This window comes from Drosophila persimilis, unplaced genomic scaffold (genome assembly GCF_003286085.1).
Source record: "Drosophila persimilis strain 14011-0111.01,24,50 unplaced genomic scaffold, DperRS2 tig00000829-arrow-arrow-pilon, whole genome shotgun sequence".
Taxonomy (NCBI): Eukaryota; Metazoa; Arthropoda; class Insecta; order Diptera; family Drosophilidae; genus Drosophila; species Drosophila persimilis.
The window spans coordinates 548,431-565,365 of NW_020825359.1; the positions used below are offsets into that span (position 1 = coordinate 548,431).

Here is a 16,935-nt window from a genome sequence, read left to right on the forward strand (position 1 = left end):
AGAGAGCAAGAGAAGTGAGGAGAGCGTGTGTTGTAGCCCTAGTACAGTGCAACCATTTTCCGATATCCGATATCTTTGGATTTCGGTATTTTTCGTTGCAGTATCGATATATCGATAGATTTATAATCATCGGTGTAAACCATCGATATAAAACCAACGCAATCGATATTGAGAAACTGCCACCACCAGCGATCAGCTGTCGCGACTTATCGAAGCAGTGCCATCTCAATTGGATTTGTGGGGGGAGATTTTCCCGTGGACGGCCAGCGGCGCCCGTTGGCGCTTTTGTGGCCCCCAGACCACCCCGGAGCAACAGTCCGACCACAGAGAAGACCCACACTGGCTACCGGCAACACCATCTTCCTAAAGCCAGCTGAGCAGTCAATGTGGCTCATCCAACTGGCATCCGGCCACACGAACCTGAAGCGCGTGACCCTGGAGTTGGGCGGAAAGTCCCCCAACAATATCCTTTCTGACTCTATTCGTAGAGACGGCCCAATTCGGCCTCTTCTTCAACATGGGCCAGTGCTGCTGTGCCGGCTCTCGCACCTTTGTGGAGGATAAGATCTACGACGAATTCGTGGAGCGCAGTGCAGAGCGCGCCAAGAAGAGGACCGTGGGCAATCCCTTCGATCTGAAAACCGAGCAGGGTCCCCAGGTCAACGAGGAGCAGATGGATAAGATTCTTGGCATGATCCAGCAGGGCAAGCAGCAGGGCGCCAAGCTGGTGGCCGGCGGTAGCCGTCCCGATGGCCTTCCCGGCTACTTTGTCCAGCCAACGGTGTTCGCCGATGTCCGAGACAACATGCCCATTGCCCGCGAGAAGATATTCGGGCCCGTCCAGCAGCTGATTCGATTCAAGAAGCTCGACGGGGTCATCGAACGTGCCAACAACTCGGAGTACGACCTTGCCGCCGCTCTCTTCACCAAGGATCTGGACTATGCCAACTAAATTGTCGGTTGCCTGCGTGCCGGCACTACAATGCCCTCGCTGGCCAGGCTTCCTTCGGACGAGAACCGGGAGTATACACTCTCCAACTACACGGAGGTCACAGAAGAACTCCTAAGAAGGGACTGTCCTGGACAGGGACATTAGCCTTAAGATTCGGATAGTCCGCCCATCATTAGTATTTAAAATCACCTGATTTATATATATATGTATATATGTACGTATATTTTACTCTATCTAATTATATGTAAAGGTTACAATGCCTACCACGCGGGAAAAATATTGTATTGCAGCCCGTATGTCGGTGAATTTATCCGCATCTGTAACGTGGATAAATTTAAGAATATCGTACACATGGGAGGTGAGGATGAATCCACGCAGCTCGAGATCGGAGCTATTGACTCTGCTCAAGTTAAGAGGTGTAGACGATTTCGCGAAGTTCAGCGCCAATAGCTTTTTTAAGTTTAAAACTTCGTTTGAATTAAACTCCTCTAGTTCATTGGGCGTGCTGCTGGTTATTTCTGAAAACTTCTGTTTCCATTCACATTCACATAATTGTTATAAATTAAAAAAAAAATATTAAAACAGTTTGAATGAATTTGGTTCGTGCACTAGCACTTGAGCTTATGTAATCGAAGCAGGCTTGGGAAACAAAGCAAACAGTGTCAAATTTTCTGTAATAAACTAAACCAAAGTTTGAGAAATTATATAAAATGTCGCTGGAGGACTCCTTAAACAACATTGGCCTCGGCAATCCTGTGATGCAAGCGGCTAGGTCTTACGGATCGGCACTAATTCACGCCATTGGGATAACGCCGGAACAAGGAAAGATGATTCTGAAGGAGACGCAGACGCTGGGCTCGGTCGTTTCTAAATACGTCTGGCCGGATATCTCGCTGAACACTATAGTCGGCAGTAATTACCACTTTGTGCGTTTTGCCGGCCTGAGTGGCACATCGGCCATTTTAATGGGCGCCTACAGCAGCTACGTGCTGGAAGATATAAAGGACCCGTTGGAGCAGATGCGCTCGGAGGCCTATGCTGATGGGGCCATTCGCATGCACCTCTGGCATGCGTTCGCCATGATGGCCATGCCACTGGTCCACTACCCCGTACTAACCGGAACCCTGATGACCACAGGCGCCCTCATCTACAGCGGCTCCTTCTACTATTACGCCCTAACGGGTAAACAACGTATCCGGACTTATCCGACCATTGGAGTGTTCTTCCTGATAGCAGCTTGGATGTCTCTGATCATGTAGGATCATGGTGCTCTATGGCTGGTGTTACCAATGACGAGCTGAAAACACAGACGGCTCAGATGGCTCAGATGGCACAGATTGACTTGCAGTGGTATCCCAGCAGCGATACTATCGATACGAGGATTCCATTGAAAACAGTGGGAACATTACAGAGTGAGAAGACATTAACCACTTTGATGGATCGGAGGGACTGCATCTTAACAATACATTCCAATAAATACGCTCTAGCTCTTCCAGCCCTTATCCTGGAAGGTAAATACGTTCGGAACCCCCCAATAGCGACTTAAGGATGATCTGTCGGTTGACTAAGGGCTCTACCGGAGTAAGAACTACCTCCACCGCCTCATTTGCAATGATATCCATGCGAATTTACACCTGATAACAGCACAAAGGTGTCGTGTCAATTATGTTGTCAGTGGGGTAATGAAACAATTACCTTCTTCCTCCGGAATAGCCGTCAATCAGCCATCCGCATCATCAGTAATCATCAGGCCACTGCAGCGTTCCGAACGTATCTTGCCACCGATTTTATTTAAAGTTTCCTTTAGTACGAAATGAAAACATCACACACATGAGCTTCATGAGCATGGAATTTATTTGATTCAAATTTATGTATACATGTAAAGTCCAAGCATATTTGGGAATATATTTCCTGTACAAAGTACAGACAAATTGTAGAAAATGTCGGTGGTGGACTCGGTACTTTCTCTGTCACTGTACACTCTTGTCTGAATGGGTCCCGGGATGTACCCCCACAATGCCTATGAACCCAACCATACAATCGATCCCGCACTCAGTTGCCACCTCGTGTTTTTACTCCTTTGCGTGCCCTTTTGCCTTTTGCCTCTGACAGCACAATTCTACTTGAAGATATAACTTTCTACATATAACATTTTGGCTGTAATCAAGGATTACCTTCATGCATTTCGATACAATATCAGGTTGCTAAACAATACAATTTAAAACAGACTGACCAAAAAGTAGTCTACTCAATTAGGAACATATTTAACTCTAACTCCAGCTCGTCATCCGCCATCATTTTGCTTTGAATATCTAAGTGATGGAAATAGAACTTGGCTTTAAACGATACTGACACTGACACACGATCAATACTCACTTTAGTTTACTTATTAAAGGGTTCCTGCAAATCGACAGCGTCATGTAGCGACTCCTTGGCTGTCTCCAAATGATCGGAATTATCAGACACCTCCGAACGAGATGACTCCTTGGCTGTCTCGAAATTATCGGAATTATCGGATACCTCGGAACGAGGCTTGGGCATTTTTAGAACCTTAGTTAACTCATTTTTTTTTATAAATAACTGCGGAACACGAGAAATTCCAGTACTAGTGGTACGAGTACGAGTAGGAGCATGTATTCGATTCGACAGGAGCTCACCTTGATTGTCGTTATGCCGTCAAAGGTCTCCACTACCCCATCCACGTCAATATTCTCCTCATCCATGACTATCAGGCTGGGGATCTTCTATTTGCTGGTGTCAAAAAATGGTACTACGAGTACACACAAGCTTTCGTTTAACTTACGATCAAAATCTAGTTATTTTCCGCTGTTCAATAGATTCGCTTAAAAATGCAACCTCAATTCATTAAAAGTCTCACAATCTGGACGAAAAAACTACACTCACGGCGGACCAAAAAGGTTTAAAGTATTTCGTGCGTCTTTCGGATCTGTTCGAGCAATATTTACTGACAATGAAAAATAAAGACGCTCGGCAGCGTTCACCTGAATGGTTAGAATATCTTCGATAACTATGAGTTTTGACAACCATTTCATAGAGCACTATTAGAGCATGATTCCAGCTGGAGATTTCATATAAGTGTTTCCGATAATTTTATTGGAATAAATCAATTGTCCTCTTACAGTGCAGCTCAACTTTGTATTATCTTAAAAAACAAAAACTTCACTCAAACTCCCCTTGACCTTTGAATAAAGTGCATTTAAAATTAACTTTTACAACTCGACCTTCGATTTTATTTATATTTTTATGGTAAAATTATTCAATTTAATACAGAAATTATCGCAAAAAAACGGATTCTTCATAATGTAAGACACGCATTAATAAGTACAGTTAATAAATTAAACAGTAGCGTATAATTTGGCTAAACTAACTGTGAGCAGCAGGTGAAACCAGGTTAATTATTTTATGTTGGTAGTATTCTAAATATAGACACAGAATCAGGGCGAACAGAGGTCGTTTATTTCGAGAATACACTGAAAGAAGTCGGTGAAGCGCTTCTCCAAATGTAGTTTGGAAATAAATGCAATCTAAAATTTAAATTTAAAAACCTAACCATTCTGGTTTCAGTTTTACTTTTGTTTATTTTTAGTATTTACACAAAAGGTTTTACAAATATTAGTTAATTCTTTTGTTTTAGCTTTTTTAACACATTTTGGCGTTGCAGCTGGCAAACTTTGAGTTTGGCAAACACAATCTTCCACACTTATAAATGTATTTCAAAAAACATCTTTCGTAATTTAGTGAAAAGCGTCAACAATCTTCAAGAAAAGAAAAAAAAAAAGAGAACTCTAGAGTAGCACCTATAAATTTTTTATTTTTTTTTGGTTGCTGTTATTGTTGTTATATAGCTGCTGGCTAGAGGGCGTGGCAGTATATATGTATATATGTATAGGACAGCTTCTCTGTGGGCAGCATTTCAATTAATTTAGTTTCATTTCATTTCTATTCCCGGCACTTATCTATAATCGTTTCTTTTTCGTTTTCACATTTTAGCTACATATCACTCCCACTCATTCACACCCATTGCATCAATCATTCGCACTCATACGCTTTCCAGACATTCATTCACTTAGCATTAGGTTCTGTTACTCCGCTTCTTTAGTACAGATTAATATAGCACTTGTTTAACTTTTCGGGAGAATCCATTTTTGCAAAAGACAAAACTATGTAAAAAAAATAAAATAATTTCAAAAAAATAAAAATAATAATAAACATCTGGATATCATAAGGTTTAAATATTACAAATTAAAAACCTTTACGCATTAGAAAGTTCTTTATATCGTGACTAGGCAAGTTCTGTTTTTGTTGTTGTTGTCTCTGTTGAACCGGTTATACTCGTAGAGTACAGTGTTCTCTGCAATGCGCCGACAGTGGCAGTTATCGAAAACTGTTTGCAGCCATCCTTTCGGCGGTATTCCTTCGGAGAAGCCGGTTCTTTCTTGTGTGTTTAGTACATCGTAGAACAGTTTCCTTGTTTTTAGTACATTGATTTTGTTGTGTGTGTTTGTCTCTGTTTTAGTACGATGTTAAGAGTTCGTAATTTGTTGGTACTGTTATTGCTGTTGTTGTTGTTGTTGTTGTTATTTCATGTTGCATGAAGAACTGGGAGGAGAGCTCTACAGATGCTCGTCGCCATGGTAGCCATTGCGAAGGGGCTGTCGCTCCTGGGCGTGATCCGTGGGTCGGTTGCGATTGAAGAAGCCGCACTGTAATGGATAACGTTAGTTAGTTAGTTGGAGAATTACGTTAGTTAGGCCACGGATCAAGTCGATATGGGTTAAGCTTATATGTATATCTTCTATATTCCATACATCCCATCAAGGATCATGGATCACTCACCTTGTAAAGCAGCCAGACGAGCAGCAGGAATATGAGCGCACCCGCACACGCGGCCAACACCACCACCCAGAGGGGCACCACATCCGGCACCTGTTGCGGCTCCGGTTCCGCCTTGTAGAAGATCTCGTGCGACTTGATGATCTTGTCCTTTGGCTGGCCAATGAATGGCAGCTGGGTTACGTTGGCCACGGCCAGCGTGGACACATTGAGAGGTACGTTCGAGGCCAGCTTCTCCATGGTCTTGGCCACCATGCGGGCGCGAATGGCCACAAATGCGGCATCACCGTCCTCGGTGCCCAGGTTGGTCACCACACAGCGGATGGTGCGACAGCGGGCCGACTGGCAAGGCGAGTTCAGGTCGATCTGCTGGGGCTGCTCCTGGTCCTGGTCGCTGTTGCGACGGAAGCGACGTTGCGAAGAGCTAGAGCTGGACGAGGACCAGTGTCCTTGCCCGCCCTGGCCCTGGCCCTGACTCTGACCAGGACCCTGCTGGAGTATATCCTCGTCGTAGTAGTCCCCATTCTCGCGCCCATAGTAGGGCTTGCTCCCAGAGCTGTACGTCACATGATAGCCACCTGGCGCAGCTCCGAACTGGCCCTGCCCTTGCCCCTGTCCGTACGACTGGGTGTGAAACTGTCCCTGTCCCTGTCCCTGACCCTGGAGCTGGCTGGACCTGTATAGATCGTTGTCCACATTACTGCGTGGTATGCTGCCCAGATCCAGGGTTCCTGCATGGAAATTGCCACTGCGTCCCCCATACATGGATTTGTCAGCAAAGTTGGCACCACCGCCACCAGCCTGTGGTCCCGCCGACGTATACCCAGAGCTGCTGCTCACGATAGTGGATTGCCGGGGCAGGCCGGCCATCTGAATGTGTCCCTGAGTGCTGTGGCCTCGGAGCTGGGCACTGGGATGACCGGAGCCATAGCCCGAGCCCGAGCCCGAGCCCGAGCCCGACCTGGAGGAGGAGATGGTCGTGAAGGTGCTCTGATTGATGCGAGGCTCCTGTTGGTCGATGGTCACCGCTTGACTAGCACGATCCTGATGGACATACGATGCATCGCCGGGCACATCGAGGGCATCCTCACGCTCCAGTAACGCCACCTGCTTGGGGGTCAGACGATTCTTGGCCTCCGTCTGGCTGACGGTCACGGCCTGCCCGCCCTGGGAACCCTGAGAGATCTCCAGGTGACCCTCAGCTCTCTCAGCGCCGCCAGCAGCGGCACCAGTCGCCGCCTGGCTGCTGAACTGCACCGAATTGCTGATGGCGCCCTGGGCGTGCAGATATGACTTGTTCTTCAGCTTATCGTCCAGCTTCAGGTTGTGCTCGTTGACTTCGTACACCTTCTCGCATTGGATCTTGCCGCCCGTCTCCGGCTGGCTGAGCAGATACATCAGCGGATCCCCCACAATGGTCTCGTAGGGATAGTGGATGTAGACCTCGGCCTCCTCGATGATCGACGGGCGATTGTTGCGTATCTCGTAGATGTGCACTACCTGCGGTCCGATATCCTCTTCGACGGTGGCATTCTGCAGCGACTTGTAGTCGTCGGCCTTGTACAGCTGATAGTCCGGCAGGGATGTGCCCTTGATATCCAAATCCGTGTCCACCCAAATGCCAACGCTCTTGCGGTAGATATTGTCGAAGTGGGAGCCCTCTTTCTCCACGTTTGTGGAGTTGGCCTCCCAGTAGAATTCGTAGCTGGACGAGCTGCCGTACTTGTCCGCCGGCACTAGGCTGATCATGAAGTGGGCCTGGGCAGGGAGATCGAAACAGATCAGAATCGGTGCTAGTTACGGATCCAGAGGCCAGGGATCGTTTACTTACAATTTGTCCGGACTCCAGGGGATTGCCAATGTCGCACTTGAGCGTATGATTGTTCGCCGGCGTGGGGGCCGAGCAGGTAATGGGCGTGTCCTTCTTCTCTCCCAGCTGCTGTAGCTTACGGAACTCCAGGTCCCGGGGTGTGATCATATAGAAGGCTGCCTCGAAGGCATCCTCGTTGTTATTCGAGATCAGGACTTCGACAGTGAGTGGTTCGGGCGAACCAAACAGATATTTATCCACGGTTCTGTAAGAGATTCGGTTAGGTCTGGGCTGTGGCACGTCGGCTACTGTTTGACTTACTTGATTTCCAACTTGAGATCGGGCTCGCAGATGTTGTCGGGTCCACAGTTCTTCTGGATGTTGATGGCATCGCGCACGACGATCTCACGGTTCTGATCGATTACCGGCTCGAGGATGCCGCGCCTGCGTCGAACCACGGGCTCGAGGGGACGATTGCTGCGCAGATTGTAGCGGGCCTCGACCTCCAAGGGCGTGAGCTTGTCCTGGACCTTGTCCATTATGTAGACCGTTTCGTTGAGGCAGTAATTTTGGCCATAATTCAAACGGATCGTCTGGTTCCTGATATTCTTGCCCTCATCCCGAAGGAAGAACATGCGGGGATTGCGCACCTTCTTGGCGTCCAGCAGCCAGGACACATCAAAGTCCAGCTGATCGGGCAAGTAGCGGCCGGTGAAGCTCCAGCAGGTGGTCAGCAGCATGCAGGGCACCCTCTTATGATCCCTCTGGAGCTGACAACTGCGATCATCGAGGCTGATCAGCTTCGAGGGACTGGCAAAGGTCGTCTCCGCATTGACAGCAGCCACGGGCCGGGACTTAAACAGGTACACCCGATCGGAACTGTAGGCGCCCACAGCCAGATCCGGATAGGTGTTACCATCCATGTCCACGCCACCCGAGAGAGCAAAGCCGAAGGTCCGCGGATAGGGGGCACCTTCCACCAGCTGCTCAGCGCGTATGATCTGCGAGGGTTTCGCCAGCGGACCCATCGACGATCCATGGTAGATATACACAACGCCCCTGCCCTCGGGTCCGTCATAGGGAGCGCCCACAGCAAAATCGCCATAGCCATCGCCATTCACATCACCGAGGGTGGTGAGGGCGAGACCGAAGCGACCCTTCGTCTGGAATCCGTCGCGTATATGCTCCGTGGTAAAGAACTGGGCAGCAGTGTGCCCGCCCTGGATCAGCACATAGACGCGGCCTACATCGTACTTGCCCTCCACGTTGTCCAACTCCGTGAACATGGGTGCACCAATGATGAGATCGTCCAGGCCATCGCCATCCACGTCGCTGGAGGCTAGGGCGTAGCCAAAGTATTCGCCAATCTGTCGACCAGTAATATTCAAGATATTGGCCATGTTCCAGCGGTTGACCACGACCTGGCCAGTAAGATTGGCGCCACGGGGCTTGCCAATGGCCACATCCTCACTGCGATCGCCATCAAAGTCGCCGGTGACCATGGAGTACCCCAGATACGAGTCATCGTTGACCGAGGTGCTCTCGACCGTGGAGAAGACTTGGTTCTCCGGCTTGGTCACATCGTGGGAGGAGGCCTGACCTGTGGAAGCATTGGAAACACTTGAGTTAGTGAACCGTTTCGATCCAAGTTCAGATCATCTTCAGATCATTATCGGTTTTCTGTTGGTGATTTGTGGTGAGTACGCTACATGGCTATGGACATGCTGAACAACAACGACATTAGGGATTGATTTGCATGTGGAACTAATCCAGCTAAAGCAGCAACAACAACGATTACACTACAAAGAGTCTACTATATTATGGGTATATGGATATATAGATGTGGTTGGCAGCAGGGGTATTTCCACCCCTGGACATGCTTCAGAGATCGTGCAGATTATGATTAGGTTGCATTCCGGTTAGTAGTACAGCCAAACACCCAAATAAACTACCAGCGCAGACATGAGAGCAGACATGCACAGCTAAAGATCTTAAATGCTAGGTAATGGTAATGGTGGGTAGACGAAAGAGGTGGCCACGGCAGAGGGGAAGGGAAGATGATGAAAAGGAAAGGTTCTCCTTCCCACAGAAGAAGCTAAAATAGTTTCAAAGTTCTTCCTTCTAACTGTTTCGTTCAGTTTCTCTTTCATTTAACCTACGACTATAAAATGAAAAGATATTGCATCAGGAAGAAATTGTACGGCTGCGCGGTGTACTTCACTACTGGAATCTCAATTCTTTTTTAAGAGATCTTTCGCCTCTGATCGCTGCCAACTCAACTTCGCCTGTCGGTCCCAAGAAAGCAAAAACAATATACGTAGCTTGGGCATGACACAATAAATTGACACTGCATTACGTAAAACCCCGAAAGAAAAACGGATTTTTGTATAGTCATGTAACCCAACGAGGGAACACTATATTACATATTGAAATAAGCCACATAGAAAAATGTTGAATAAGTTAGTCTATATCTGTAGTACAATCAATCGAAACCTTATCCTATCCTTCCACTAACACTACTAAGTCCACAAAGCATTGAATCAAAATTAATGCTACCCTGTTTTCCAGTCCCACTTTTATCCTACCTTATCTCAAAGGACCCGAAAGATTCCGTTTAAAGCTTGACCTTCAAACAAATTTGAATTTATGATTTTTTTTTTTCAAATCAAAGAATACAAAAACAAAATACTGAAAGAGTAAAACTGAAACAATATTGAAACAAAGATATAAAAAATAAACAAGTTCCTCCTCTGCCGATTCAAACATATGTAGCTCCTTCGATTATCCCCAAAACCTTATAAGTATGTATATGCATAGGTAGAAGCCAGGAGCATACGAAATAGAAATTCCCAGCTCGAATAGGGGTTTCGCTTTCATCCATCATCTGTCTATAGAAGCAATAGCGACAATCACCAGAGATGCGGACATGGACAAAGCGAGATGGGGAAAAGGCAGAGATAGTGAGATAAAGCGGGGAGATCGTTTTGGGTTGGTTTGGTTTACTCTCCCAGATTAGTCAGCGTAGCTTTCGAGGCGATGCGGCGAGTTCTCTGGCGATATCTGTTGGATGCCATGGAACAAATGAATATTCATTGTTTTTCTTCCAGGATACAGCAGTGTTCGCACGATGATGATTGATGTTTTTATACCCATTTTCAAGGTTTAATGTGATTCGATATTTTGATATTTGAATATTTTGCATTATCAGACACCATTTATGGAGATCGTTTGAGTGTGTTTTGTGTGTGTGTAGATGTTTAGGTACTTTTGGCAGCTATAGGTTAATGTTCGTAGGTACAGTTTCGGGTTGTGGTTGAGTTTTGAGGCAGTGTGTGAGAAGCGTATTTGGTTTTTGCATTTAATTTTTTTTATTTTTATTTTTTTATTATTATTACCTCCAGTGCCGAAGGGCTGATAATAAGGCGGCTTAAATGGAAACTCGGCATCGGGCGGTATTGAGTAGGTTTGTCCTTTTTATTTTGTATTCAGTGTGTTTCGGGTTTTAATAGCAACAGAAGTTTTGGAAATATGTTGATTGGTTTGGTTGTTGGTTTGGTTGGTTTTGTGGTGATCGAGTTGTGTGATATTTGTTTGGTTTTGTTGGGGTTGAGCAACAGACACAGTTCATGGCGATCGGTACAGAATGCATACGTCATTTTTTATTTTATTTTTTTTTTTTTGTGTTTTTTGTGTTTGTGAATACGGTACGGTACAAATTTGCATGCATTTTGCACCGACACACACACACATAGAGAGAGAAAGAGAGAGAGAGAGGGAGAGTAGGTATGGTGAGACAGTGGGTAAAGGATCAAAAAAGAAAGAGAAAGAGAGAATACATAATTTAGATTAATCAAATAAGACAACAAAAAATACAAAAAAAAAATAGTAGGTGAGACATGACGCGCTTTACGGTTCAGGTACAGATACAGATACAGGTACAGGTACAGGTACAGGTACAATTACAGTTAAAGATACAGTTAAAGATACAGTTAAAGTTACAGTAGACAGTAGTGTATCGGATACGGTACAGCTAAGATGCAGCTAAGGATGTTTTCGGTTACGTTTACAATAATCAAAGTACAGTCACTACCGACTTTTGCCGTCGAGTGTTGAATGATTTTCGTTAGCATAATGATTCTAGAAATTTTTGGTTCGCTCATGTGGGTACAATAAAAAGTACGGTACAATTGTTAGCTTCGGGCAGCGACAATAGAGCGACGTTAGGCCAATTGGGGTTAAACAATTTTGATGACAACAACTCGACAACACAATACGACTATATACGACCTTTCTTATGCGACTCTATTCTACCAATACTGTACTGTAGCTGTAGCTGTGCATCTAATAAGTGTATGAAATCCTTGGGTACAGAATGTCTTACAAGCCCATCAGAGCAAATACAAGTGAGATCTTGTTAAATGCACAGCTACCATTTCTGAATAGATTTATATTATGTCTGTTACAATCTGCACCTAAGCTTAGACTATTCACTAAATACAAGTACAATGCGACATGCACTAGGAATCATCACATTAGGGGTCATAGGCTACGTCCCGACATAGTATGGCATTCAACAAATCTTCTACAGATGCTGATTCACTTCGACTGGATGGATAGTCCGCTTAGATCTATGGATCAGGTGTTAGAGACATGGGTAAATGTTGGGATGTTCCTATCTTATAGGAAGCTGGATTACAATACAAACATAGAACTAGGCCCAGAATAGAGATACATAGATACATATCTTTAAGGTTTAAGGTTTAATTGGTTTTCTTTGTGGATATTACTTAGGTTAGGGACTGCCTTAAGACTCTTAGGACGACCAACAATATTAGGCACAAAAAATAGGTAAAATAAACTAAACTAGGGAAAGTACATACATACGAGTATATGTAAGAAGAAAAAAACAACTCATTGTGCTTTTTGTACACTGGAGAGCAAACAGAAACAAAATTTAATAGATTTAACTGGGATACTGGAGATCTTTTAGCTTTTTGGGGGGGGATACGAGGACAAATGCTATGAATACGGGAAAACAACTTCAAATTCAAACCAAACTACGGGACTTTGTGTGTGCTTTGGTGTGTATTTGGTTGGGTGAGTGTGTTTGTGTCTGTGTGTGTTTCTTGTTGTAGGAGTTCTTGAGTTTGGAGATCATCTAGGATAGGATACTTAGAGCTCTAGCTATGACTAAATACATTGGATAATTGTTTGGATTTTTCATTGAGATACGAGATACGAGATACGAGTACTAGAAAGAACAGCAAATTCAAAATACATACAGTAAAAGTAAATCGTCTCAATAGACAAAAAGGTACAAGGTACAAAAGTAACATATTGTAGGTTTTGATAGACAGATAGAAAAATAAGTAGAACAACGGTACACGGTACATGTGGGAAAAACGTGCACTTACCTTGCCAGTACCAACTGCCAGGTGCGCCAATGAACAAACGCGAGCCATTCTAGAGAAAAAAGAAACGAAACGGGGGAAAAAAACGAATAATATATAGTCAGATCGAATGCTGTGGATGCAATTGTGAATGCAAATGTTATGCCACGATCCCCAACGAGGTGCCAACTAAACGTGCCCACGCCGAAGACATGCCCATGCCGCCATCCTACTCTGTGCCCCCTCTCCAGCCTTTCCATGCATATAATAACTCAATGAACCCAAAAAAAAAAATAAATACAAAAAACCTTTGTAGAAAGAGGCAAGTAAAGATTGGGTAGGTAGGTCTCTTTTTATACGGATTGCTTGACATGGACGAACTCGTAATGCTCTTTGATTTGCGGAATACCATATTCTGATATATTTATGTGTACGTTATATAGCCTCTGCTCACATATCTGTTTATCGCATCCTATAATAAAGATACCTTTTTAGTTTTCTACATATTTGCGAACAACTTCTTAGAAACCATTAAAAAACTGAAAATATCGAAGAATTCTTTTAGAAACTATAGATTTATCAGCTTTGGATCCTACTAACAGTTCTCATAATAAAAAATACTAATACCATATTATATAGTCCTTGATTCATAGAAGGGTAGATTAGGGTATACTAGGGTATACAGTGAATACTTACTTTGTTGACGGCTGCACTGAAGCCGGCCTGACACGAGCCCTGGCGATGATAACCCCAGTTGTCTGCAAGTAGGAGAAAGAGAGATATCAGGTGAGTGAGTGACCGAGGAGGAAAGAGTGAGAATGTCAGTCACAGTTGACCATTTAGGCACGGCATTGTGATTTCCTCATAAATGTTCGGGCACAGCTCAATGAGCCTGCCCCTGCCGAGGGCAGCAAATGGTTCGAGAGGGCATCGAGAGGGATCGGATCGGATAAGTATGTGGGACAATAAATTGCAAATAATTACCGATGCAATGCAATAAATTGCGCTGCTATTTGTCAGTCCGGTACGGTAGAGTTGGTAGAGTTGGTCGAGTTGGTGGAGTTGGTGGAGAGCAACATAAAAGGATTAGAGCGCGCCTTTGGGGTAAGCTGCCAGACATCCGATGGACATTGAAATGAAAATACAACAATACGTACAGAGAACAGCCGAGGCAACAGCAACAACAGTGACAGCAACAGCAACAGCGACAGCGACAGCAGAGCGGCAAACAAAAAGATCAAGACGAAGGTAAGGCTAAGGCCTAAAGTGGACAGCCACAGCCACAGCCACAGCTACAGCAACAGCAACAGCAACAGATCAGATCCACACATCCTTTTGTTGGGCTCCGCCTTTTGTTTGTTTCTGTGCCAGACTGACCGGCAAAGTGTCTTGCGAATGTTGCTTTGCTACCAAATACAAAATCACGCAGAGGGAACAGCACAAAAACGAGTCAGCAAACAGACCCATTGGAAGTGGGTCCCGACCATGTAATACCCAACAGTAGCGCTTGGCACAGCCAGGGTCCGAGTTAAAGCAATGAGCAGCAAAATTCCACATTTTTTACCGAACTAATTCCAGATTCCAGATTTAGAGAGAAACGTAACTTTCCAAAAATTTGGTTTTAGTCGGTTTTTTTTTTGTATTGGCTTAAATAATCTGCCAAAAATAAAAATAAATTCCAGTTGCGTGGGCATTTTGGAAATTGAGTTTGTGTTTCTTCAAAGCTTCGAAAATGGATCGAGTTTCGGCTGTCTATGCTAATCATTAATACTTTCACTTTATGCTAAGAACGGATACAGTATTTCTGCCTGTTGCACAGATCTACACGAATGCAGCATACCCTCGCACTCTACGAGTTCCAGTATGTCGCCTGCCTTCGCATGAGAGCAACGATAAGGCTGGAGACACCGAGAGAGAGAGAGAGAGGAAGAGCGAGCAAAAACAAGAGAGAAATCAACAGGCAGATCGTGCGTTTGATCAAATTAAACGATAACAATTTGTCTCCGAAGTGTTTCAATTTGAGCGCACCGAGCCGGAGCCCGACGGAGCCGGGGGGCCGAAGGCAGGCAGCGACATGTCGCTGACGTCGCGGCAGCAGCAATCGCATAAGTCAACTTTTTGTAAGGCACTCACTCTCACACACGTGTGCTCGTATATGTACATATGTATGTAGTACCTATGTGTACCTGGACATACCCAAGGCATTGTCTGTGCCGTGTGTGTGTGTGTGCGAGTGCGTGCAGTTGTAGTAATTCCCATAATAAAATCGCCCCGTCTTGAATTACAATTAGTTTTTAGCAAGGGCACGAAGAGCGACTCCACTCAGCTCCAGCACCAACTCGGACTTGGACATTCAACGATTTGTGTGTATGTTTGTATGTGTCTTTTGGTATACTATACCCTTTAAGGAGGTATTATAGTTTAGGCCAGATTTTGGTACCGATACCCGTAGTCTGTGGATGTGAAAACTCTTTTGAGCCTCATCGATAAGGAGTATACCTACAAAAAATACATATGGCCAAGCTAGGAAGGAAGCTTCGATAGTTACAAACCTATGGCCTTATAAGCAATTCCAGCCAATCCAAATAGGATTATAATTAGATATGTTTAAGCCGATTACTGAACGTAAGTCCTTCAAAGGTAGAATGGTAATAATAAGTGTTCAGAAAATTTTTAGCAGATCTTGAGGGTATATTGACTTCGGCGCAACGATTTTTAGTGTTCATGGATTCATGGTTTTATTCCGCTTTTGTTGTTTGATTTACCCTTTTTGTTGTGGTTGCTGTTGTTGCTGGTCTTTTTTTGTTTTGTGTTTCGTTTAACTATTTAGTTTGGCATTTTGTGCGTTAAGTTGGTATTTATTGCTTTCAGTGATGTCGGAATGTGCTGAAGCGAACTGTCAAGATGGGTCTGCTGCTAATCATTTCACAACTGCAACATCCAGCGGCAGCATTAATAACCCCACAGCAGCCTCAATGCGGATGATGATGACGATGTTGATGATGATGACGGTGAACAAGACCAATGGGAATATGGTCGGCCTGGTCCCAATGTGCTTAGAATCGTTAAATTGCCCTTGGTCTGACCATATTGGCTGCGGGGATTGAGAAATCTCAACATTGTGGAGGGAGGGAGGAGTATTCGACTGGGAGCTCCATCAGAACGATCAGAGGATGGCACACTGAATCCTAAAAAACCCTCACATACAAATGCATAGGTCATTTGATCGATAGGGCAAACAAAATACATAGGCAGATCCTGTTCCCAGTTTCTGTTCATTGACAAAAGCCAAAACAAATCTTCCCCGTAATGAACTAGTTCCAGCAGCCGCAACACCCCAATGTTTGCCATATGCCAGCAGAGCCATATAATAATACTCGTACATATGTACATACATATGTGCATCTGTATGTATCTTTAGATCCATCCACCTCCATACACAGATCCATAATATACTATAGTATATACTTGTGTGTATATAGCATCTATGCTTTGCATCTGGTAAGCGATGCTAAAAATACTCACACCTAGGCAGAACTTTTGCGGAGGAGGAGGCGAATGCCACATGTGTTATATAGGTATAGAGGTATAGGTATATACATATGTATCATATATAGCCCGTATAATGCGATGACTAAGCAAACAAATTTGGCAGGCTGTCCCAAAAGCAAAAACAAACAACAAAAAATACAACAACAAAATTGGGAGGTAAAAGAAAGCGAAAGAAAACGACTTCCCTGTGATGCATTCTTCGATAGGAGGGGAAAACAAATACTTTGAACATCAAATTAAATATTTTTAGATGTACAAAAACATCCAAAAATTACTCCGAATAGATATGTTTTCAGTTTCTTCTTTTGATACCGGGGAGCACCCATATATTTGTTGGCTGTCACGACCCATAAATCTTTCATTGGATCTGTCGGCAT

General features: G+C 44.6%; 2 protein-coding genes, 1 long non-coding RNA gene and 1 pseudogene across 6 annotated transcripts in view; 2 read left to right on the plus strand and 2 right to left on the minus strand.

The window, feature by feature from the left end:
• Positions 1 to 211: 211 nt before the first annotated feature.
• LOC6600017 lies at positions 212 to 1,477 on the plus strand (annotated as a pseudogene).
• A 178-nt stretch (positions 1,478 to 1,655) lies between these two features.
• LOC6604313 (transmembrane protein 256 homolog) lies at positions 1,656 to 3,043 on the plus strand. Its single transcript, XM_002029188.2, has one exon. The coding sequence runs from the start codon at positions 1,663 to 1,665 to the stop codon at positions 2,209 to 2,211; it is 549 nt and encodes a 182-aa protein (XP_002029224.2). The 5' UTR covers positions 1,656 to 1,662; the 3' UTR covers positions 2,212 to 3,043.
• A 41-nt stretch (positions 3,044 to 3,084) lies between these two features.
• On the minus strand, positions 3,085 to 3,916 carry LOC6600018. 3 transcript variants are annotated; one of them, XR_003409199.1, is made up of 5 exons: positions 3,857 to 3,916; positions 3,756 to 3,794; positions 3,610 to 3,696; positions 3,329 to 3,532; positions 3,085 to 3,264 (listed from the first exon to the last, which is right to left on the minus strand). It is a non-coding gene; the product is annotated as an uncharacterized LOC6600018 (long non-coding RNA). The 3 variants fall into 3 exon arrangements; XR_003409198.1 differs by having other exon boundaries at positions 3,610 to 3,703; XR_003409197.1 differs by having other exon boundaries at positions 3,610 to 3,703; positions 3,756 to 3,898.
• A 675-nt stretch (positions 3,917 to 4,591) lies between these two features.
• LOC6600019 (integrin alpha-PS2) overlaps positions 4,592 to 16,935 on the minus strand; it is a 30,984-nt gene continuing 18,640 nt past the window's right edge. The window contains exons 5-11 of one of the 2 annotated variants that reach the window (XM_026993388.1): positions 13,703 to 13,764; positions 13,031 to 13,079; positions 11,012 to 11,086; positions 7,938 to 9,216; positions 7,638 to 7,881; positions 5,810 to 7,564; positions 4,592 to 5,676 (exon numbers count right to left, since the gene is read on the minus strand). In XM_026993388.1, the coding sequence (XP_026849189.1) occupies positions 5,587 to 5,676; positions 5,810 to 7,564; positions 7,638 to 7,881; positions 7,938 to 9,216; positions 11,012 to 11,086; positions 13,031 to 13,079; positions 13,703 to 13,764 (3,554 nt within the window). In that variant the 3' untranslated portion in view covers positions 4,592 to 5,586. The remainder of the gene's footprint in view (positions 5,677 to 5,809; positions 7,565 to 7,637; positions 7,882 to 7,937; positions 9,217 to 11,011; positions 11,087 to 13,030; positions 13,080 to 13,702; positions 13,765 to 16,935) is intronic. The other variant, XM_026993389.1, reaches the window with a different exon arrangement.

Excerpts from the sequence above, each read along its gene's own strand:
- LOC6604313 (XM_002029188.2), top strand. The coding sequence starts at position 1,663 with ATGTCGCTGGAGGACTCCTTAAACAACATTGGCCTCGGCAATCCTGTG.